This window comes from Lactuca virosa, chromosome 8 (assembly GCF_052849685.1).
Source record: "Lactuca virosa cultivar CGN04683 chromosome 8, Lactuca_virosa_CGN04683_v6, whole genome shotgun sequence".
Taxonomy (NCBI): Eukaryota; Viridiplantae; Streptophyta; class Magnoliopsida; order Asterales; family Asteraceae; genus Lactuca; species Lactuca virosa.
The window spans coordinates 363,549,895-363,575,045 of record NC_136433.1 but is presented as its reverse complement, the minus strand read 5'-3'; the positions used below and the strand labels follow the sequence as shown (position 1 = coordinate 363,575,045).

Here is a 25,151-nt window from a genome sequence, read left to right as displayed (position 1 = left end):
TAGATCAGGAGTATAGTAGAGTATGTTTAGCTATTTGTTATGTGTTATGTTATATGTTTGTATGTGTTTAGCGGGCGAGGCACAGAGACAGGCGGGGCCTAAGAGAAACATATATGTATACCGAGCTGGGCTCAATGCCAGGCGGGGCCTGATGCCAGGCGGGGCCCGATGCCGGAGCTAGTCCGATGTCGGGCAAGTCCCGATGCAGCGGGCAGGGGACCAGTATGTGGTTATGTATGTGGTATGTGGTAGGTTGGGGAACTCACTAAGATTCGTGCTTACGGTTTTCAGTTTTGGTTTCAGGTATTTCCGGTAGCGGAGGGAAGAGCTCGGGATGATCGCATGGCACACACCAAGAAGTTTTTAGCCTGGGATGTTTACTCTGATAAAATAAATATGTTTGAAATGATACTTGATTTCATATAAGGATTAATGTATGACTTGATTATGGTTGATTAATGATTTTAAAACGAAATTTTTGGTCATGATTTTTGAGATGTTACACACTTTGCCGTATAGGGCTGAACACAAAACTTCGAAAAATCATAACTTCTTCATACGAACCTAAATTTAGGCATTCTATATACCCACGAAATTGTCATCATGACTACTACAGCCCCCATCAAGATTATTTATCCGAAATAACCTTCTATAAAAAAATGTCTATTTATCGCTCGTAAAACGTAGGACGAATAATCATCCTATTCGAGGATTTTATTTATAATGATTATTACTTATTATATCTTAAATGTCTTGCTCGAATTTGCAGACGTTATATTCATCCATAATGTCTTCCCTAACTTGTAACATATGTATTATATCTTCTAATGATGGTTTAGGGATGTAATAGGAAAAGAGAGAAAAAGTCGACATAAAGGAGAGAGATAGATAGTAAAAGAGGACACTCCTATAGTTAAGTTATTGGATGTACTCATTTTTTATTTTTAACCATTTTATGTCATATCAGTGTCACATCACTCATCTCCTCCATCTTTCTCCTTATCTTTCAAACCATGTTATACTCATCTTTATATTTATTTTTTTTATTTAAAATACAAATACATATTATTAATTTTAAAATAATTAACTTACTAAATAAAAACAAATTAGATATAATATTAACGAAAATCTGCGGAAAAATCTCAAAGTTTTGCCCCAATTTACGATTAAGTCCAAAATTATTTTTCATTAATGAAAAAGGACAGGTTACCGGCTATTACACTCACTTTAGCCCTTTGATCTTGTAAACCTTCTATCAGCTGTTGCCCAAGCTGCATCTACCTTATTACCCTCCCTTAACCCTCCCCGCCACCCAATCCCCTGTAAAAAACCCTCTATCTATAAAAACCCTTTCTTACCCTCCATCGAAGCCAAACCCTTGATCGGAAGAATCAACGGTAAGAAAATCAAAAGGAATCCACGTGGTACTCCATTATCTTGTAATATGAGTTTGTTTCCTTAATATATTCTGATTAATGTTTGTTTTGTAGTGATAATGGAGACAATAAATGACTTGGTTACCATTAACGTGGAAATGGATGACTTTTTCAAAATGAAACGAAGAAGTTGATGCAAAGATGAGTTCTTACACACTCTCACTGAAGAAGCGCTTGACGAATGTACCATACCTGAGATAAACCTATAAGATTTTGAAGGAATCTTAGACACTGAAGCACAACATGAGCTGAGTGAGGGTGACGATGAAGACAAATTTCAGTCTTAGTACACAACACATGATCCTAAGGTGAAATGGAACAATATGAAGCCAATTCATGGGGAGAGGTATAAATCACCACACCAACTAAAGCTTTGTTTGACAAATTACTCTATAAGTAGGGGTTATCCAATCATGTTCAAGAAATATGATAGTGTAAGGCTTGTGGTTGTATGTGCAAGTGGCCTAGAGAAATTTCAATGTCCCTAAGTGGTAAGGGCCTCATGGACTAGCATTGAAAAATCATTCCAAATAAAAAATGGTTGAGCAACATACTTGTGTTAGGATTTTACGTAGTGCAAATATTATGGATCCCACATGGATAATTAGGCAGTTTCTGAAGGAGATGGTTAGGAAACCAAATCTAAAATGTAAGGAAATGCAAGCTATTATTCAAAGCAGATTCCATTGCAAGGTTTCATGGTCAAAATGTTATAGAGCAAAGTGTAGGTCAATTTCTTTAATAGATGGAAAGTTGAGTGATCACTATGCAAAAGTATGGGATTATAGACATGAGTTGATGAGGTCTAATCCAGGGAGTACAATTCAAATATTTGTTATTGTAATCCCTGATAAGAGTATTTCTTTCCATAGAACATATACATGTTTTAAGGCTATCAAAGAAGGATGGAAAGTTGGCTGTCGTAGAGTTATTGGTCTTGATGGAAGTTTTTTAAAGGGATAGTTTAAAGGTGAGTTGCTAACTGTCATAGGGATGGATGCAAATAACCATGTGTATCCCATTGCTTAGGCTATAGTTGATATTGAGAATAAGCCTATTTGGAAGTGGTTCTTGGAACTATTACATGATGACCTGGAATTACAAGAAGGCTTGTATTTGTGTGTTATTTTTTTTATCAACACAAGGTAATGTCTTTAATTAGCTTTAATTGTCATTTCATTTATACATGTATCAACTAGCCACTAATGAAATGTGTTAATGTAATTGGTAGGGTCTTTTGGAAGCTGCAAATGTTGTACTACCACATGTGGAGCACAAACAACGTGTTCCCATGCAAGGATGTGCCTTTTGAGAGTCAACATGTACCATAATCTCAACCAATCCTAAATGGAGGTAATGTAATTGATAAAAACAGGAGGAGAATGATGATGAAGATAGGGTTGATGAAACACAGGAGGAGAATTTTGAAGATATAGTTAATGGAATTGATGAAACATAGGATGAAGATGATGATGATGATGATGGGGTTAATGATACTTAAGTTAGGGTTAGGGTTAGAAGTAGAAAACATTCTGAAAGGATCACTGATAACATATTGAAGAAAATTATGGTGGACAAGAAAGGAATAGGAATGACTCCAAATAAACCTCTTACTTCAGAGTATAATGGTTAGGATTTAAGCCATTATATGGGCTATTTGGGCAAATTTGTTAGTAAGCCCTTTTTGGTAAATTTGTTAATATGTCATTTGTTTTGTAAACACTATACAGTATGACTGTCTTATAACCTACATTGTAAACACTTTGGCTCTAAGTTTAGCTACTTTTAGTAAATTATGCATGTTGGTGATGTACAAGTTACATCCATTTTGGTCATTATGTTAAAACATCCTTTTATGCATCTTTTGGTGATGTTCTTTTGTTCATATCATACAAGTCTTTAGTTCATTTGCTCACATCATACACGTCCAATTGGACATTGCTCAAGCACTAGGTATCCATAATTTTTTTTCATTGCCGTAATCCAATTATCATATTACTAATACAGATTACATACATTACCAAAAGATAAAACCTAAAACTACTTCGACATAATACACATAATCACCAACAAACACAACAAACCCAGTCTTCCATTTTGCACCTTCACCTTGTACATGAATGCCTTCAACTACTTCAACCACAACTTCTTCCACAAATTCGTCCACAACATCATTGTTTACTTGAATGACATTGTTATGAAAATCCATCAACATGTCTCTGTACCAGTTGTTTGGTAATGGGGGATCGAACCAAACAAAATACTTGCAATCTTTTTCCTCATCCTGTAATATAGAAAATAAAACCCAATTGAGGATATTTAAGATGTAATTTAAAGAGGATTAAAGGTTACTTACCCGGAAATTGGGGCAGTCGATGAACCTTCTTCTAAGGTTTGTTGGCCTCCATGATGTCCACTTACCAACGAGGTCTTTACAAAAGTATCTTGACCTTAATGCTTGCCTTCTTGATCAGACATTGCTCCTGCTTCCAATCGAACTTGAAGATGCCATTATTGGCCAACAGTTAGTCTGCTAGGGTTTTAGAGGAACATATCCCGCTTATAAGAGCAAAATGTCCACTTGGATCGTTCATTTAATGACTTGGAGTCCGACTCAACTTGGGCAACTGACTAATAGAAGGGTTACCGGATCAAAGGGCTAAAGTGAGTGTAATAGTCGATAACATGTCATTTTTTATTAATTAAAATTAATTTAGAACTTAATCATAAACCGGTGCAAAACTTTGGGACTTTTCCGCAGACTTCCCTAATATTAATAATAAACAAAGCTTTTCCTTTAATCTTACTCAAATCCATGTCTTTTATTTTTCACCATTTTTTTCACATCTATCCTCATTTGACAGACTTCAAGTTTGCTACTCATAAATTGATAATAAAAGTTTACTTATTATTTGTTAAATAAAAAAATGACTTACTTACTAAATAAATATAAAATTGACTTATTTAAATAAGTCAGTTAATCAATTAAAGTAATTAACTAACAAACATGAGCTTACTAAATTTAATGGCTTGAAATATAATTAAACATACCGTTTAGTGTAAAGGAACGTTTCTAAGACTTTTAAGAAACAACGTCAAACTCTAAACTGGACCTCTTCATTTCCTTCCTTGCATGTAACGATGCCCTTCCCACTCCTTCTATATTCACCGATTGGAGTCTAGCAACTGTTTACCAGTGATATTTGCTTTGTTGATTGGAGTAGGGGTGTGTATGGGGCGGTTTGGTTCGGTTATTGGTCAAAACCGAACCATAACCATTATGATTGGTTAATGCATTTTGGTAGCCATTGGGTATGGTTAATATTGGTTATGGTTAATGGTTTTTGTCGGTTAACGGTTTTGGTTAATGGTTAATACTGGTTAACCATAATGTTCAAAATAATATAAATGACGAAAGTATAGTGACATAAAAATGAAAGAATACAAAAGAGTCCTTGGAACCAATGTTTGTAACCTAACTTATATTAATAAAATAAAATGTGTACCTTTGATACTCGGAGTGAGATAACACATAGTCACATTCAAAATAAAAAACATTCAATAAAAATATAAAACATTTAAAAAATTGACATTAATAATTTTATATATTGATAATTGATATTAACATTAAAATAAAGTCAAACATTCATACACGTTCAATGCGATTAAATAAAAAACTATAAGATAAAATAGCCAAACGTTCATATTATGTGTTATCTGGATAAAAAAAAAAGTCAATCACTCATATACATTAAATGTGATTAAGTCAAAAACAGTAAATAAAAAAAGAAAAAAAGTGAAAAAAAAAATACATTCTTAATATATCACAAAGTCAAGAAGAAACAAAAACTTAACTTACTTAGAAGTTGTGATTATATAGTAAAAAAATCATTCGAAAAGAACTATAAAGTCAAAACAATTTTTGATTAGGATTAACGGTGTGAGAAGCCTTCCAATTAGGATTATGAGTGTGAAGATTAAACTAATGGTGAATAATGTTTAAAACTATAGAATTAGCCGATTAGGAATTACAACATTAATCAATAATCTAACTCAATGCATGATTGGAAGATTGTTCGTTTCCTGATAAGTGATGATTAATGAATTACATTTTGAAATTTTAATAGGTCTTAAATAAGTTTGACTATATTGTTTTATATATAATCTTTTTATTTTTATATATTAAAATATAAAGTTAGCGGTTCGGTTAATAATGGTTCGGTTAACCTATAAAACCATAACCAAACCGTTAGTTATTGGTTAACAAAAATTAGAAACCGAACCAACGGTTTTTAAAATGGTTCGGTTATTATGGTTCGATTATATTGGTTAATTTGGTTATGGTTCGGTTTTTCGGTTATTATGCTCACCCCTAGATTGGAGTCTAACAGTTGTTTTCGTGTGCTAATGTAGATACCAATAACGACGATCATAATTTTTTCTACATCAAAGGATATTCACGCCAAAGATAAATTTCAATTACCCTTTGTGTTTGATGTTTTTGGTTAATGATGATAGATTCAATCAGGTCCTTTTTGGGAATTAAATTATAAATTATATTTTGTCTATTAATTCCCAACACTACATATAATAAGTGCATTATATGTACATGTCTACCACTTCATTTGTAACATACGTTTAATTTTAGAACAATTTTATATACCTATATTATGAAAGTTAGAAGATGTTACAACTCATCTGTTAACAAGATATCGTCCTCAAATATTTTCTCTATCCAATAGTAATGGATATCGGGTCCTCATGTCATCTTTTGTTTCCAGTGTGAACATGGGTGTCACACTATGCTTCAATTTGACTTAACAAAAATGAATTTTATATGTTTTACTTTGCATAACAACTTTGATTTTTTTAATTTTCGTTTGTTGTCATCCGACCAAAGTTATGTCAAATGCAACACTCCTTCTTTAGGTCACGTGAATTTCTTTAAATGACAAACATATGACGTATAATGCATTTCTTGTACTATCATAGGCAATTCCAATAGTTATGCATTTTCTCCAATTCGTTTTAATACTTTAAATGATCCTGCGAGTTGAGGGATAGCTTTCATTATTTATCGAACCAAATAACCTCTCTCAAGGATGAAACTTTAGCATCACCTCGTTACTTGCATTGAAAAATATCAATAGTTACTTAGACTCAACATAATTTTTTTATTGGTCGTGAGTCAGTTTCATCCTTATACAAATCATATTGACTTTATTGACCATCACTTGAACTAGTTGAGGACACATGTAATGCCTTTCTCTTCGGCTTTCAACACGAAAGTCGGTATCCAACATTTCCTTCCGTACAAGGCTATTCCTTACAAGGCTACTGTATAATTATTTGGGTTCTTTTAATACACAAATGATAACTATTGTTATATCATGGGATCTTGAAAATATCACAAATCTAGAACTTTTATTCGTGTAGTTGTAAAACCAATAACCAAAACTTGGTCCGGACGGATTTGATTTAATCCATTTTGTTTTATTAGTTTGGACCAATTTTTGCACAACCTTACACAAAGTTTAAATTTATTTTAAAGTCTTCCTCTAATTGTTGAGAATTCATGTTGTAAAGTGAGGTAAAACATAGTTTTTTAAATATCATAACATGGTGCATACAAATTTCATGACACCCTGTATCAAATTGAAATATAATTTTTTATTTTTAGCTAGAAAATTACATTTTTACCGAAGGGGTGATATCGACATACGAGTACGACTATACAGACGGGAAGCCAAGAAATCTCCACTTCGCGATTCTCGAGGAAAACCCAAAACCAGGGCTTTCTTTGCTTCCCAACTTTCGCTTCAATACAGATTAGAGTCTGTTTTCTACAGCTTTCTTTAACCCTCTTTTCACTTCGGTCCCAGCTTCCTTTCTCTCACATCGTATGCTTTACGTTTCGCCTCTTCTCGCCGGAAAATCTACTCACTGTCTCCGTCGCTACACCCATTTCATTTCAAACCTACAAAGATTCCACTCACTACTTCGATTACACCTCCTTTTGATTCAAAAATCCTTCATAATGCTTCATGGTTTTTTCAAAAATCGAGTTGCATTACTTTTCGCGATTTGGGAAAAGAGTCAAGTTCTTGGTGGGTTTCTTTAATCGACCGTCGTAAAGATTCGAACAACTTCAATGCCTCGCGTTAGAGAGACTTTTGCTCATTTATCTTTATGATTTGACTTGAATTAAATTGTGGGTCCTGGAAAGAAAATCCAAACTTTGATGGAGCATTCTGGTTCGGCTAATTCATCAGTAGCTGGAACCAGTGGCCGTTCAGTGGCTTTCGAGATTGATCTTAACGAAGCACCTCTTCCGTCTCCCCGAGATATTGTCGGTGGCGGTGTTTTTGCGGCGGAGCACCGATGCGGTTCTTGTGGCGAGCTGGAAGGGGCCATGGTGATATGTGGTGATTGTGGGAGACGATTTCATGCCGAGTGCTTAGGCGTGAGAGAAGAGCAAAGGGGATGGAAGTGTTTCGAGTGTTTGATAGAATGCCACAGTGGGAGGAGGATCTCGTTAACTGCCGGCGGCGGCGGGTGTGGTTCAGGGCTTTTTGACATGAATTCGTCTCCGCCAAAAGAGGCCGACGGTGTCGAGGAAGATTATTTCGTCAATTCAGAGCTAGTATTAGCAGCAAGCTTCCCCAATCCCAAGTATGTTGACAACTTCCACATCTTTTTTATGCGTAAAGTTTTATACTCGAACAAAATGCATGATCGAAGATGTTTTGTAGATATATGCTCGCATAATTGATGTCTTTTCATGGGTTTTATGTCGTGAATGATCAATAATTTTGCTGTAAATGGCAGAAAAATGTCCCTTCTGATTATGCAAGTAATTTAGGGTTTGAAGTATTATTTTGTTACCCCTTTATAAGATTATTCTAGAACCAAAAATTAAAGAGTAGGATCGAAAGTTTGCAAATTAGCATATTTCTTTTTCAGAACCAATCCTCTTTCAATACCTATTAGACAGTCTTTAGGCATTTTAGGGCTAAAGATCTTACTAAATTCCAACTCTATGATATGAATGAAGAAAAAGCCAGTTTGATACCTTGTTTCAAGAGAAAGTGAACCCCTTTGGGTTTTCATATGGCAAATTATTAGGTATTAGTCGATCCTTCATTCTTTCTACTAGTGACATTCACATCACTTAAAGATTACACATATCATTTGGCTTTGTTTTTATAGTTCTACATTATTAAATGATTGAAGCTATGTCCATCATTGACCTTTTAGGGCGAGTCAAAAAGATGCAGTTTTTTGTCCCATTGACATCAGTCTTTGTCCTAGATAAATGTGCACCAAACACAGTACAACATGTTCTATCATGTCATGTTTAAATCATTAACCTTTTTGGGCGAGACAAAAAGCTGCAATTTTTGTCCCATTGACATCAGTCTCTGTCCTAGTCCAATGCATGTCAAACACAAGACAACCTGTCATGTCATGTCATGTCATGTCTTTATCATTGACCTTTTTGGGTGGAACAAAAAACTGCAATTTTGTCCTATTGACATCTGTCTTTGTCCTAATCCACTGCAAACCAAACACAGTACAACCTGTTCTTCTGCCATGCCCCAGATAACAAATGGAGGATCTAATTGACATGAAGCATGATATACAAAATGATTTATCATTCTTACTCAAATTTATGTCTTTTTGGATTCTAGAATGCAGGATATGAGGCGTAACCCTTTTTTTGGCTTTACTTTAAGTTCTCAGATGGCTCAATCGGATATGAGACTCATAGCAAGTGGTTTTCCTTCTCAAAATCCAGCCTGCAGTATGACACGTTTTTCACACATGAATCTTGAAACTGCAACACAAAAAGGCAACTTAGTATATCTTCAAGCACTTAAAGACTACATATCTGAAAAACGAGGTGTTTTAGGAGATGGGTGGCGTGTTAAATTCGAATATTCAGAAAAAAATTACAAAACTTCTGCAGTTTACTTTGCCCCAGATGGAAAACGATTTGATTCAATGTCAGAAGTTGCTCATCACCTTGGTTTGATTCCTGCATATAATTCCTTTGAGAAAGACGAAAAGGGTAGTGGGATTGTTATATTGCAAAAAGGATCACATTCTACAAAAAGAACAAAGAGAGGAAGTAACCTCAAGAAAGATAGTAATGTGGCAAATTGGACACATGGGTCACAATCTTTTCTTGTAAGTTTGTTAATATACTCTTGTTATCATTCAAATTAATTGAATTTATCAATCTTTATCAATCTTTATCATTTACCCGTTATCTTTTATTGTATCAGGATGGTTTTCCTGTTCAATTTGAAGATCTTTTTGTTATGTCAGTTGGCAAAATCGATCCACACCTTTCATTTCACAATACCTCTCAAATCTGGCCCATTGGTTATCAATCTATCTGGCATGATAGATTTACAGGGTCCATTTTCATCCATAATGTTTTAGAAGGTGGAGATTCTGGCCCGATTTTTCGGATACATAGATACCCATGCACTAATCAATCAATTCCATATGCTTCAAAAGTGTTATGCATTACAAAATGTGGGACAACTCATGATGATGATGATGATGATACAAACACTCACTTTATGCTCACAAATGATACTCCTCCACCTCACCTTGATGATGATAAATCTTCATGTTCTTTAAAGATAACTTCAAAACCCGAAAATAATCTTCAAAATGATGTGATTGGTGAGTTTATAGTTGAGGAAAGATCGATAACATCCGCTTGGAAAAAAGCTGTGGAAAGTTTACTAAAAGCATGTCGTGAGGCTTATGGGGGTAAAAACGTCCTAAATTTTTGCTGCAATCATCGAGTTGATGGACAATATCTTGGACCACATTCTGATTTTGAATCATTAAGGAAGTTTTGTTACTTAGCGGGCCCGGTCAACAGCATCCCGGATAAGATTTTGACCATTGATGAGCTTGAAGCTTGTGATGAAGAGCTGAGAAAATGGTTAGAAGTTGATAGATTTGGTTTAGATGTTGAATTTGTGCAAGAACTTATAGAACAGCTTCCTGGGGTTAGTTCTTGTTCAAATTATAAATCTTTGAATACAAGATGTGAAGGCTCAAGCTCACAAACTATTGGAAGTGGGTTCTTTATGGCTTTGAGTAAAAACGGTTTACAACATTCAGCAGTTTCTAATAGTATGAGAAGATCCCACAAAAGACAAAGTCCACCTGGGAATTTGGTTGCCTCAAATCTTCCTCCTCATTTGATTGGTGATGTTATTCAGGTAATAATTAGAACGAGTTTTGAATAAATAGATTATAAAAATGAGATGAAGTTTGTATCTTTATGTCTAAAGTTCCTATTTTTGTTTTCTTTTAGGCGTATGAAATCTGTTTAAGGTTTTATGAAGTTTTGGGCTTGGATGCACCAGTCTCTAGACACGTTCTTGAAAACGAGTTGATGAATCCATGGATTGATAATTTAAAGCCAATGAAAAGATCTTTGAATGATCTTCAAAAAGACACGATAACGAAAGCATGTGAAGTCAACAAACCGGATGATGTCAGCGAAGATTCTGATGCAACAGAAGAATATGAGGGAGATGGTTATCGAGCAGAAGCAGCTAGCAAATGTACAGGTGTCCAACTGTCAAAGTTCCACATGTCACTACTGAAAGTGTTGATAGAAGACATGTTAGCAAAAGTTAAGGAAATCTTTGATCCATTTGGTGTTGTGGAGTCAAAGTCAAGAAAAGGGAAGAAGAAAGATGCTGAGGTGGCAGGTGGTGGCAAGAAGATAAATCTTGATATGTTTCCAGTGAATGAATTTACATGGCCTGAAGTTGCCCGAAGATTTATTTTAGTGGCATTGTGTATGGATGGAAACCTTGAATCATCAGAGCTTTTGACTCATGAATGTGGAAAAGTGTTTCATTGTTTGAATGGAGATGGAGGCACACTTTGTGGTTCCCTTACTGGAGTGGCTGCAATGGAGGCTGATGCCATGGTAAGATAGATCCACATTTATAGGTGGAAAATGGGTCGACCCGTTTAATATTTTTTCTTGAATTCTATAAATAAATAGTGTATTAGATGTGATTACAGAAGTTACTGTTAAAGTAAAGGTCAAAATGCAGAAAAAGACATGTACTTTCACTATTTTTATTGATTTTAGGTACTTAACTATTTTAGGTACTTTCACTATCTTCACCATTTTTTCATTTTATGCTACTAAACTATTGTATGTTACTGATCTAGCTAGTGAACGGTTGTTATTTAAGCATAAAAAATAATAGTTTAGTGGCTAAATTGGTAAAATGGTGAAAGTACATTGTGTTTCTGTATTTTTACGTTTTTTAAAATCGGGTAATTGGGAAAAGAGTCTTTTTAAATGGTCAAAAACAGTAGAATGGTTTAATCACTCTATATAAAATAGTTAAGTGGCTAAATCGATAAAATCATGGGTTTCTGTATTTTACCCTTTAAATATCGACACCCTCTTTTAAAACAACAATTTAAGAGGCTGTAAACACTGTAGTGTATGCTATGGTTCCATTTCTATTTTAGCTAAAAAAATGAACTTTATAGATTATGTTAATATTATGCATACTTACAATCATGAATTGTTATGTTGGTAACTTTTAATATTGAATTTCTGTGACTAGATGTTACCAATCAAGATTTCTTGAAATTTTGTTTTTTCAGGTTCTTGCAGAAGCTTCCAAGAAAATATTTTCATCAATGAACAATAAAATTGTCGACTTTATCATAGATCAAAAAGATGATACAGGAGACTCTATCAAAGACACAAACATGATTGATGATGATTCCCCTGAATGGACACAAGCTCTAGAACCTGTAAGAAAACTACCCACAAATGTGGGTGCAAGAATCAGAAGATGCATTCATGATTCTCTAAACAAAAATCCACCCGAATGGGCTAAAGACATTCTAGAACATTCCATAAGCAAAGAAGTCTACAAGGGCAATGCATCAGGACCCACAAAGGTTCTTTAATCTTTATAACTTTATTCATCTTCTTTACACTCTCAATGTCTAGTTTCGTCTTTTTAACTAACTCAAGTGAAACAGAGGGCAGTTATTTTGGTTCTTGAGAGAATGAGAGTGGAAAACCCTCTACAGAAGCCGATTATTGAGAAGAAAGAGAAGGAAAAGAGTGGTGTGAGGACACTTTCTGATGCTGTTATGAAAAAGTGTCGCATAGTGTTACGTTGTGTTGCTAATGCAGATGAAGATAGAATATTTTTTAATCTTTTGGCAAAAACTAATTTGAAGCCAAATGATCCTGATGATACAGGGGTACTTGGGTACCCTGCAATGGTTTCTCGTCCATTGGATTTTAGGACAATTGATCTTAGATTGGCTGCAGGGTTCTATGTTACTTCACATGAATCTTTCATTGAGGATGTTCGTGAGGTATTATATATAATATATTTTACACTTTTGGATACTTTAGAACTTAAAAAAAAAGATCGATTCACTGAAGTTATTATCCTCTCATTTGTTATGGTCTTTTTCTTTTTTCTTTCAGGTTTGGCAAAATTTACGAATAGCTTATCGGGATTATCCTGATCACATGGAGTTGATTGAAACACTATCGAAAAAATTTGAAGAATCGTATGAAGAAGAGGTTAGTTAATAACTTAATACTTAATACTTTTAACATTTTCATCTTTGTGGGTTTCATTTTTTGTTGGATGGAATGGAATGGAATGAACAAGGTAATGGAATCAGTCATTTGTTCATTACATTCCATAATCATGTTTGGTTGGCTTGTAGGATTGGAATGAATTTTTATTTAAATTTTTTATATTATATGAAAGTTCAATATCTAATTTTAGCTCTCCTATATACAGTTATTTATAATATCTACATTTGTTAATGGGATAATTACGAAAAAAACACTATATTTTTCCAAAAGTTCGGTTTAACCACCAATTTATGAGTGGGTTTTTAGCACAAATGAAAATTAGTTGTTTTTTAGCAAAAAAAATACAATTCATAGGTGGTTTTTTAAGCACAAATGAAAATTGGGTGGTTAAACTGGAAAAAAGTGACAAAATATAGTGTTTTTTTTTCATAATTAACCCTTTGTTAATTTTAATTAATGAACTTTTGTTTACAAAAATAAAGAAATTAAACATGATCAAAGCTTATTACAACTCAAATAAGATTATAACAAAAAATTATATTGGTTAACTTTTTTCATTCCAACGGAATGAACAATTCTATTCCATCCTCGATTCCATCATACCAAACACTACTATGGGACCATGGAAAATGGTAAAAACAAGTAAACTCTTATATTCCATAACATCTTTGACCAATATATGATGACCTTTGTACAACCTTAGGTACTTAACCTATTCAATCGAATCATGGAAAACGGTAATAGTTTTGACTCATCAAGTGAAGAAGGGAAAAAAGAGTTAAACTCTCTACTTCTTGAAACAACGGAATCCCCAATTCCCCCTGCACCATGGGAGGATGGGGTATGCAAAGTATGTGGGATGGATAAAGATGATGATAGTGTATTATTATGTGATAAATGTGATTCCGAATACCATACGTATTGTTTAGATCCTCCACTTGCAAGAATCCCTGATGGGAATTGGTATTGCCCTTCATGCAAATCAACTCAACCTGTGCCACAAGATGAGAGGTGTGGGACCCGTGCACTATGTCGATTACGTGGCAAGAAGAAACTTCAAAAGGAATTTACTCGAAATTTAATGGAGATTTTGGCTCCATTAGCAGATACATTGGAGTTGATGGAGTATTGGGAATTAGGCATTGAAGAGGTTCTTTTCTTGACTTATTTTGAATATCCTAGTTTTATTTCTTTGTGTTATAACATTGTACTTTAAAAAATCTACCCAATGTTATGAATGTCATGGAAATATAAAGCAATTTTCACTATTATGATTGGATAGATAATAGATTTTTGAATGTATAATAAGTAAGTTGAAAGTATAAAGCTAATATTGGGTAGATTTTTCAAAGTACAAGGCCTTAATAAGTAAAAAATTGAAAGACCAGTGTAATAGAAATGAGCTTAGGATGCTATAATACACAAATAAATGAAAGTATGTTGCTATTTCCTGCATATATCCCTTCCCTAAAATATTATTTATCTAGAATCCTACTTTCATTTCTTCTTACTAACAACATTTTAGAAAAATCTACCCGATGATACCTATGTCATGGAAATATAAAGCAAATTTCAATGCTATAATTGGATAGATTTTTTAAAGTGCAATGTCTTAATAAGAAAAAAAAACGAAAGCACGTTGTAACAGAAAGAAATGAGAGTAGATTGCTAGATATTATTGCATTTGATGATCATGAAGTATAAAGTTTGTATCTTTTTTTTTTTTCAATTTTGCAGAGGGTTTTCCTTTTCAAATTCCTATGTGATGAGGTCTTGAACTCGGGAGTTGTCCGAAACCACATCAGTCCTGACTCAGGTGATTCTGAAAAGAAGCTGCGAAAGCTCTACAAAGAATTAAAAAATCAAAATAAAAAAGAGAAAGAGAAAGAAAGTGAAGATACATGTCAAGAAGAGCAGTTATCCGTTTCTAAATCTGGTGATATTCAAAGTCAAATACAGAATGAAGAAAATGACGAAAACAAACATGTGGGACCCACGAAAACAGGCCAGGGTCAAGAATCGGGTTGTGGGGTCTCTTCTTTACAAGAAAAGATTGCAACTTTGGAGTCAAAAATAGCAAGACCCGTTGTTAGAAGAGATTATTTGGGTCGGGATTTACTTGGAAGACTTTATTGGATCCTTAGTAGCCCTGAACGGGTCGTTGTGTCGGGCCCACCTAGTCGTAGGAATGAAGGTGAAATTACCAAAATGCCCGAAATGTATGATAATGACTCTCTTTGGACTTGCTATGAATCCGATGCGGAAATCCAAGAGCTCATTGGGTGGTTGAGAGACGATGATACAAAAGAGAAAGAACTCAAAGAGACAATCCGACAGTGGCACATGAATCGAGTAAATGACGCAAACGCCCTTGAAAACCATGTTCAAACTGTTGATGATAATCCCGTGTATGGCACCAAGGCAAGGGCAGCGTTGGAAAAGAAGTTTGGTTCTTTCTCGAAAAAGAACGGGTGCAAGGGTAAAATGGTCAAGAACGGGAAATTATATCGGTGTGATTGTTTGGAGTTAGCGGGGCCTACCCGACACCATTGTTGTTCATGTCATTGGACGTTTTTGACCAACGAGGAGCTCGAAGGGCATAATGATGGAAAATGTCAAAATCGTCAAGAATGTGAGGGTCCCACGAAGGGTAAAAAGGTCAAGTTAGTCAAACCGCAGGCTTTGACCAATCATGAAGAATCCGATTCGCCATTTGTTTTTGAAGAAATTCGGGCCAAGTTTTGTACACGGAGTTCTCTTAAAGAAGAAGTCAAAGAAATCGGTCTTATCGGGTCAAACGGGACTCCATCATTTGTATATCCACAAGACAATAATTCCGTTTTATTTTTATTTTCTGAAACGAAAAAATTGGTTAATTCCCAAAACGGGTCAACAGATATTCTTCTATTGGGTACAAATGAGACACCATCTAAGGTTGAAAAATTGAAACCCAAGGGTACAAGTGGAAAATCATTGTTGAAGAATAGAAGCTCATTGAGAATATCCCAATCTTCTTTGAAGCCGTTAAGTGGCCGTGTTGTTGAAATTCTTAGGTGTCTTAAAATTAATTTGTTTGATATGGAAACTGCGCTTCCGGAAGATTCTTTGAGACCTTCAAGAGGAGGCTTGGATCGCTTACGTGCTTGGCGTAGTTTGGTAAAATCTTCACAATCAATCTATGAGGTAAAGTTATTTGCAACAAAAAGATTTTATATAGTGCAATATTAATTTAATATCTTTGAAATTATGTTATTGAAGTTTAGTATGAGTTTACAACAAAATGATATTAAAGTTAGGGGTTGGGTCTGACTTGATCAGATTCGGACAGATTCAGATTCGGACAGATTCAGACTGGTTGATACCACAATTAGAAGCCTTTTATTCAGACTGTTTGATACCACAATTAGAAGCCTTTTATTCAAATAAATTAGAAGCGTTTGATTAAGACTGTTTGATACCACAATTAGAAGTCTTTGATTCAGATTGTTTGATACCACAATTAGAAGCCTTTGATTCAGACTGATTGATACCACAATTAGAAGCCTCTTTGATACCACAATTAGAAGCCTTTGATTCAGACTGTTTGAAGCCTTTGATTCACCACAATTAGAAGCCTTTGATACCACAATTAGAAGCCTTTGATTCAGACTGTTTGATACCACAATTAGAAGCCTTTGATTCAGACTAATTGATACCACAATTAGAAGCCTTTTATTCAAATAAATTAGAAGCCTTTGATTAAGACTGTTTGATACCACAATTAGAAGTCTTTGATTCAGATTGTTTGATACCACAATTAGAAGCCTTTGATTCAGACTGATTGATACCACAATTAGAAGCCTCTTTGATACCACAATTAGAAGCCTTTGATTCAGACTGTTTGAAGCCTTTGATTCACCACAATTAGAAGCCTTTGATACCACACCACAATTAGAAGCCTTTGATTCAGACTGTTTGATACCACAATTAGAAGCCTTTGATTCAGACTGTTTGATACCACAATTAGAAGCCTTTGATGAAGACTTTGATTCAGATTGTTTGATTCCACAATTAGAAGCCTTTGATTCAGACTGTTTGATACCACAATTAGAAGCCTTTGATTCAAATAAATTAGAAGCCTTTGATTAATCCTGTTTGATACCACAATTAGAAGCCTTTGATTCAGACTGATTGATACCACAATTAGAAGCCTTTGATTTAGACTGTTTGAAGCCTTTGATTCACCACAATTAGAAGCCTTTGATTCAGACTGTTCGATACCATAATTAGAAGCCTTTGATTCAGACTGTTTGATACCACAATTAGAAGCCTGTTTGATACCACATTTAGAAGCCTGTTTGATACCACAATTAGAAGCCTTTGATTCAGGCTGTTTGATACCACAATTAGAAGCCTTTGATTCAGACTTTGATTCAGACTGTTTGATTCCACAATTAGAAGCCTTTGACTCAGACTGTTTGATACCACAATTAGAAGCCTGTTTGATACCACAATTAGAAGCCTTTGATGAAGACTTTGATTCAGACTGTTTGATTCCACAATTAGAAGCCTTTAATTCAGACCGTTTGATACCACAATTACTGGGTCTGATAAAAGAAGACAGGGGAATTTGACTCGGCCTTGACTTAATTGACTTAATCAGATCTGACTTAATCAACGACTATAAAAAAACCAGGCTTTCACTATTTAGAATCTTGTTATTTATCATATCGTTTATTCATTTTCTTCAATAATCAAAGTTTGGCAAACACTCAAAGACACTGCTAAAGTAATTATCTTTTAACATTTAATGGTCTTTTCAGATGGTGCAAGCAACAATCATGTTAGAGGACATGATTAAAACAGAATACTTGAGAAAAGAATGGTGGTATTGGTCATCCCCTTCAACCGCTGCTAAAATCTCAAATATTTCAGCTCTTGCTTTACGAATATATGCCCTTGATGCAGCCATTTATTACGAAAAACCCCCGACACCCAATCTAGACCTCACAGAACCCCTAACACCCAAGAGTTCCAAATCTGAAAAGAAGACTTCTGAAAAGTCAAATGCTAAAGACTCCTCGGAAAAGTCAACCCCAAAGAACAGTCAAAGTCAAAGGGCAAGTAGTTCACCTGTGACCGAGGGTTCAAGGCCTAAAACTAGATCAAAGAAGAGGATGAGGGATTCTGATAGTTGATCAAATTAGAGTTGCTTTTCTTTTTAGTCTTGTAAATGCTAGAAGATGGCGTTGGTTTATTGATGGGGATAGTGGTCATATAGAAGTTAAAATGAAACATGTGTAGTTTTGTGTTGTAAATATTTGTTTGAATGTTGTTGAGTTGGAAAACGACCATGGTGATTTCTAGAGGATTAACATTGTTTTGGAACTATGAATCTTGTGTTGTGTTTGGCATGTCTTAGACTGAAAAAAAAAAGATGGGTGTTAATGGCATACAATTCTAACTCTTTGTTCTACCCAAAAAACTAAGATGAGATAGAGACTTATTCAATAATCAAACAAGAAATGTCAAGGCTTATACAAGTTTAAACACATGGAATGATGTATGAGCTCATATATCATCTTAATGGAAGACATTTTTGGAGTATGTATATAATATGTTTCATGCTTTCCGTATTTTGAATTTGAACGTCAAAATTATTATCATTGTATTTTACAGAAGTAGTATATTATGGAATGATGTATGAGCTCATATATCATCTTAATGGAAGACATTTTTGGAGTATGTATATAATATGTTTCATGCTTTCCGTATTTTGAATTTGAACGTCAAAATTATTATCATTGTATTTTACAGAAGTAGTATATTATGGAATGATGTATGAGCTCATATATCATCTTAATGGAAGACATTTTTGGAGTATGTATATAATATGTTTCATGCTTTCCGTATTTTGAATTTGAACGTCAAAATTATTATCATTGTATTTTACAGAAGCAGTATATTATGATTGTATATGAGGTATATGTTCTAATGAGAGAAAATCATATTTTCTGTATAAAATTGACTATGAAGATGTATGTCATGATGTTGACTATGAAGATGTTAGTGAGAAGGTTTAGAAAAATTAAGGTCTTGAATCACATTCAATGATTAGATTGCGTTTTATGCTTCAAAAATGGTTTGCCATTTTTTAATGTTAAAACTTTCACATTTCAAGTTCAATTTTATGTATGGGACGATTGTTTGTTTAAGTTGTGATTTGTTAGTTTTTTTGGTGTGACAAGTTGCACATTAAATTGATTTTTTTTTCTTAGACGTAGTGTCAAGTAAGTTAAGTGATCTAAAAAAAAAATACAACCTTTGGTACACAAATTAAGGAAATAGTAAATGTTGGTTTCTAGATGATGTTATTTCTCCAATCATGATTGTTAAATGATTTTAAGATTCTACTTTGGAAAATCAGGAACGATTACAACATGATTTGGATTTTGAATAAAAGCTGACATAAGATTGTCTAATGCTTTCGGATCCAATCCCACTCCATATAAAAGTAGGTTTTAAATTTCGAAATATGAAGTTCTCATTATTGTTATATCCATTTTGTTACGTCTTTAAATTGGGTTCATTTTTATTTCAATTTTATCTTCAAAATACTGAAATACATAATTAGAACATATCCAATCATCGATATTATCCGTAGCTTTTTTTTTTTTGCCATACCATTCATTCCACTAAATTTATCAAATAAAATATTACTACTTACATATTCTCCTCCGATCATCGAACACTTTTATTTCTTTTTTAAAACATTTAATTTGTCTATTGTATCAAAAAAATAAAATAAAAAATTGTGGGTTAGAAGGATTCTACTCTCCGGCCAACTTCTCGACTCGCTCCGTTGCAACTTCTTCTCCAGTAAACTACCCGCTGACATCTTGTCACTCGTTAACCTCTGTAATCTCTACCTCCAAAACAATCTCTTTTCATGGCCGATTCCGAATTCGTGTTCCTCTCTTGTAAATCTCGTTAGGGTTAGCTTCTCTGTAAATGCATTGGAAGCTCTAATGGAGACTTATGAATTTCTTTTTCTTGTAAAACATAGAAGAGTTTGAGTGCTTGTGGGATGATTTTTGAATTGGATTTCTGTTTGATTTAGGTTCTATTCCTAAGTTTATCCATTGAAGACTTACGGTTTTTATTGTAAAACAGGGAAGGGGTGAGGCCATGATAGAGAGATGGAGAGGGGGAATGTTACTAAAATAGTCAAGGGTAAAGTATTCATTTTAAGTCTGGTCGGGTTCAAAACCGAAACAAAATCAATCTGTGAGGATGTTCAGTGCTACAATCGAAAAAAGTGGACTTATTCAAGAATACCACATAACCACAGGGACTGAATTTGTAATATACTCTATTTTTTAAAGAGTTGTTGACGAATGCAATTGCGAATGCAATGAGGTATTAGGAACACAAGAATACAACACTGTCATTGACTTCGAATGGCATAAGTTTCTGTTCATTTATGGCTGTAGGAACACAAGAAAAAAAAAAGGAGTAATTAAACCACTTATTCTGATCAAGGAAAAAAAAAGGAAACTAGCGTGTAGGAATACAAGATAAGTAGATAACAAGAATACATCATTGACTTCCATTAGTATAAGTTTCTGTTTATTTATAGCTTTATAAATCAACCAATTCCTTCATCATAGCAACCCATCACTTCATCTTCAACCTATCTTTCTATTTCAGTTTTTATTCCAAACTTTAAACCGGGTTGATAATGGATAATCCGAGGGGTTTAAGGCTCCATGTAATTTTTGTATGTGTGTTTCTGTTTGCAGGAGCCACATTTACTACTTGTTTGGGTGATGGAAATACAAGTCTGACTGTTTGCTCTGAGAAAGAGCGACTTGCTCTTCTCAAGTTCAAACACAGTGTTGAAGATCCTTCTGGAATGTTGTCCACATGGGTTGGTGATGACTGTTGCATGTGGGGAGGAATTCACTGTGATGCAACCATTGAGAGCCTTCATCTTAGAGGATGTTGGGGATCTGAAGACATGGATGATGGCTGCTACTTAAGTGGTAATGAGATGAACTCTTCTTTGGCAGAGTTGAGACATCTGAAACACTTGGACTTGAGTGGGAATGATTTTCAAAGAAGTTGGATCCCAGAGTTCATTGGATCCTTGAAGCAACTAAGCTACCTCAATCTCTCTCACTCTGGTTTTGGAGGTATTATTCCTCCTCACATTGGAAATCTTTCTAATTTAAAGCTTCTTGATCTTAGTTCAAACGGAGGGCTGATGGCAGATGACATGGCATGGACTTCTGGCCTTTCGTCACTTGAGCATCTTGACTTGAGTTTGGTAGATCTTGGTGGAGCACAAAACATGGACATGGTGTTTTACATGATTCCCTCTTTAAAAGAGTTGAGTTTGTCGGATTGTGGACTTTCCAATGCTGATATTGGTCATTTTCTAAATTCGAGTAGAATACTTCCCAACATCAGACAACTAGATCTTAGTTTAAATTCTTTCCAAGGTCCACTCCCCGGCTTTCTTCAAAACATGTCATCATCCCTAACATTCCTCAATCTTTCATACTTTAATCTTAGTTTGTCATGGAACCTTGCAAACTTTCTAGGCATGATGCCTTCTTTATCAGAGCTGCATTTGTCATATTGTGGGCTCGATAAGACGCATCTATCTTCCTCTCGTCTTAATTTCAGCACACTTTCTAACATCCAACACTTAGTTCTTAGAGGAAACTCAATTGAAGGCCCGTTTCCATCTTTTTTCACAAACATGACTTCCCTAAGAGTTCTTGACCTCTCAGAAAACATGCTTAATTCTTCGGTTCCTATTATGCCTAACCTTCTAGAGCTTTATCTTTCCTCAAACCAGTTCAAGCAGATTGGGGATGTTGGAATCTGGAGACAGTGTCACCTGAAACAATTGCATGCATCAAACAATCATTTTGAAATAGAAACGATCAACTCACCAAAAAACTTATTAGAGTGCTCCCAATATGCTTTGGAATGGTTGGATTTAAGCAGGTGTTCAATTGGTATAATTCCAGAATCATTTGGACGATTCGCCAATTTAAGAGGGATAGATATATCAAGCAGCAGATCAACAGGCCTAATCCCCAAATCTCTAGGAAGATTAAGATTTTTAGAAGTATTAGATCTATCTAATAACCAGTTAAGTGGTCCCATTCCTACATTCCTTGGGAATCTTTCCAAACTTGACCTTTCTAATAATCAATTGAATGGTTCAATTCCAGAATCCTTTGGAAATCTAGCAGCTTTAACATATTTGGATCTACGTTCCAATCGGTTAACGGGCCCTATCCCAACATCGATCGGGCAACTTGCCAGACTCCATTATCTAGATTCCTCTAACAACTTTTTAGGAGTAGTTTTTGAAGCCCATTTTGCTAATCTTTCAATGTTGAAGTACTTGGATGCTTCTTCCAACACCAAGTTGACATTCAATGTTTCACGTGAGTGGGCACCTCCATTCCAATTGATAACCCTTCGACTCAGTTCTTGCAATATTGTAACTGAATTTCCACAATGGCTAAAAAATCAAAGGAAACTTGGGTCATTAGAGTTGTCCAATGCAACAATCTCAGGGCCTCTTCCCACATGGTTGCGAAAGATGCCCATCATTCCTTTCTTAGATCTCTCTCACAACAAACTCACCGGACCTTTGACAAACCTTCCTAATGGGGCAACTTATGGCCCATATGCATTTGTTCCAGTATTATTTCTAAAAAATAACTGGTTCAATGAGTCGATTCCAAGTTCATTGTGCAGAAGGATCGATCTGGAATATCTTGATCTTTCCAGAAATAGGTTGAACGGGGAAATTCCCAAGTGTCTTGAGAATTTGCAAGGGTTGTATGCCATGATACTTAGCTCAAATCGGTTGTCTGGTGGCATTCCAAGTTCTGTAGGTCTCAATTCATTGATTCGGTTAAAATTGAATGACAACAACTTTGTTGGTGAACTTCCTAGAGAATTGGGGAACTTACCAGATTTAAATATCTTAGATGTGGGGGATAATAAATTATGTGGAAATGTACCTGAGTGGGTGGGAGAAAAGCTTACAGATTTGATTGTTTTGAGGTTACACAAAAATAACTTCACCGGAAGAATTCCTGAGACTTTGTGCAAAGCTTCAAATCTTCAAATTTTGGATGTTGCACACAACAACTTAGAGGGACATATCCCTCGTTGTCTAGGAGAGTTGAATGCCATGGTTAATAGTAGCGGATATGGGGCTGGTGACTCTTACGAGCATGATGAGAATGTTGATCAGGTCATGAAAGGTGTTGATCTTGAATATTCAAAAACTTGGGATTTGGTTTATAACATGGACCTTTCAAGCAATAAACTTGTTGGAGAAATACCAGTTGAGCTAACTGCCCTTTCCATGTTGGGAGGTCTGAACTTGTCCAATAATCATCTCAGTGGGAGTATTCCAGACAGCATTGGAAACATGATGAAGTTAGAATCTCTTGATTTATCTGGAAACGAATTGGTTGGGGTGATCCCTCAAAGCATGGCAGATTTGACCTTTTTGAGTCATTTGAATTTGTCACACAACAACTTGTCGGGACGAATTCCAACAGGAAGCCAACTGCAGACCCTGATTGATCCATCGATATATGAAGGGAACAAAGATCTCTGTGGACCTCCATTGCCTAACAATTGCTTAAATCCAGGAGAAGGTCCAACAACAACAAGCAAGAAGAAACACGGAGCAGCTGATGAGAAGACTGAGGTATCACTGTTTTACGTGGACATAATTTGTGGTTTCGCAACTGGGTTTTGGGGTGTTATTGGACTTCTGTTGTTCAAGAAGCAGTGGAGACAAAAGATTTACATGTTTGCTGAGGAAGCCATGGAGAAGATCTGTGTTGCACTTGCAGTCATGGTCAGAGTTGCCAAGATCAAGGGAGGAAGAGAAGCCACATAGATCTTACGGAATGCAAGTAATCTTCAATGGTTGTTTTGATTTCTAATATCGCTACTGTGCTTTTTTGTACTACTATATAATGTATTCTATTTTTGTAATATGGATTTTGTTTAACAGTGTCAATTTTGAAAATTTTGTTGGATTTTGGAATTTATACAAGGTCAGGTAATTAGATTAGATTATTTAAAGGAACTGAAATAAAGTCTCTGTATGGTAATATTTTAACTTGAAATACCTTGATGTTTCATTCTCCGCTTATTTCTGCTTTCCAAACAACTAGCTGCTGATTTTTGTCGCTTTTCTTCTAAATGGCTCCAAGTAAGAATCATGTGATCGACTCATTTGCTATTTCTTAGTTGATATTATTATTATTATTATTATTATTGGGGGGGGGGGGGGGGGGGGTAGTTGATCCCCTATATGGACGGAACAACAATTTAATTTAATTTAACTTTCAATCTTTGAAACCAAAAATATGGGTTAATCTTCATAACGGGTCAGCATAATTTCAACCATCAGACACAAGTGAGACAACATGGAAGTTGAGAGATTGAAACCCTAGTGTACAAGTGGAAAATTATTAGTAATTAAAGAATAAAAACCTAGTGAGAATATGTTGATCTTTTTTGAAGTCATTTACGGCTACTTTCTTAAAAAATTCGTGTTTTAGGCTGGAGGGAGTGGTGATATATTTAGAAGGTAAATATTTTTTTCTTAAATTAGATAAATTTTTATTTAACTATTTAAATAAAATAAACTATAAAAAGATACAAGTTGCTAAAGCTAGAGTTACAAGCATATGAAGCTGAGATAGTCAAATGGTCAAATGGGGACCACCTGTATTACTCTCCTTCTTCTCTTTTATCTCGCCAAGAGACTAGGGAGCCAATCTTAACGCAACGCAGGTGCTTAGTGCATGGGTATGGAGTGGTAGAAATGGCGAGCAACTCCCTTAGCCTTAAGATCAATTTGTTTCATATGGAAACCACACTTCATGAAGAATGTTAGAGACCTTTAAGGGGAGACATGATTTACTTACTTGCTTAGCGTACTTCCTACTTTTGTAAAATCCACATAATCAATTTAAAAAGTAAAATTACTTACGACAAAACAAGTTTAAATAGTATGAAACTAACTTTAATATTATCACTAC

At 34.8% G+C, this 25,151-nt stretch overlaps 2 protein-coding genes across 4 annotated transcripts; both read left to right on the top strand.

Moving 5' to 3' along the window:
- Positions 1-7,184: 7,184 nt before the first annotated feature.
- Positions 7,185-18,441, top strand: MBD9 (methyl-CPG-binding domain 9). 3 transcript variants are annotated; one of them, XM_079067645.1, is made up of 10 exons: positions 7,185-8,108; positions 9,173-9,626; positions 9,725-10,684; positions 10,780-11,406; positions 12,105-12,407; positions 12,492-12,836; positions 12,952-13,050; positions 13,775-14,221; positions 14,809-16,254; positions 17,874-18,441. In XM_079067645.1, exons 1-10 carry the CDS (start codon positions 7,678-7,680, stop codon positions 18,246-18,248), a joined length of 5,487 nt encoding a protein of 1,828 aa, XP_078923771.1. In that variant the 5' UTR covers positions 7,185-7,677; the 3' UTR covers positions 18,249-18,441. The 3 variants fall into 3 exon arrangements, with proteins under 3 accessions (XP_078923771.1, XP_078923770.1, XP_078923773.1); XM_079067644.1 differs by having other exon boundaries at positions 9,128-9,626; XM_079067647.1 differs by having other exon boundaries at positions 8,003-8,108; positions 9,180-9,626.
- Positions 18,442-20,698: 2,257 nt separating this feature from the next.
- Positions 20,699-24,180, top strand: LOC145132441 (uncharacterized). The gene has a single exon (XM_079067222.1). It carries the CDS (start codon positions 20,792-20,794, stop codon positions 23,996-23,998), a length of 3,207 nt encoding a protein of 1,068 aa, XP_078923348.1. The 5' UTR covers positions 20,699-20,791; the 3' UTR covers positions 23,999-24,180.
- The last annotated feature ends 971 nt before the right edge of the window (positions 24,181-25,151 follow it).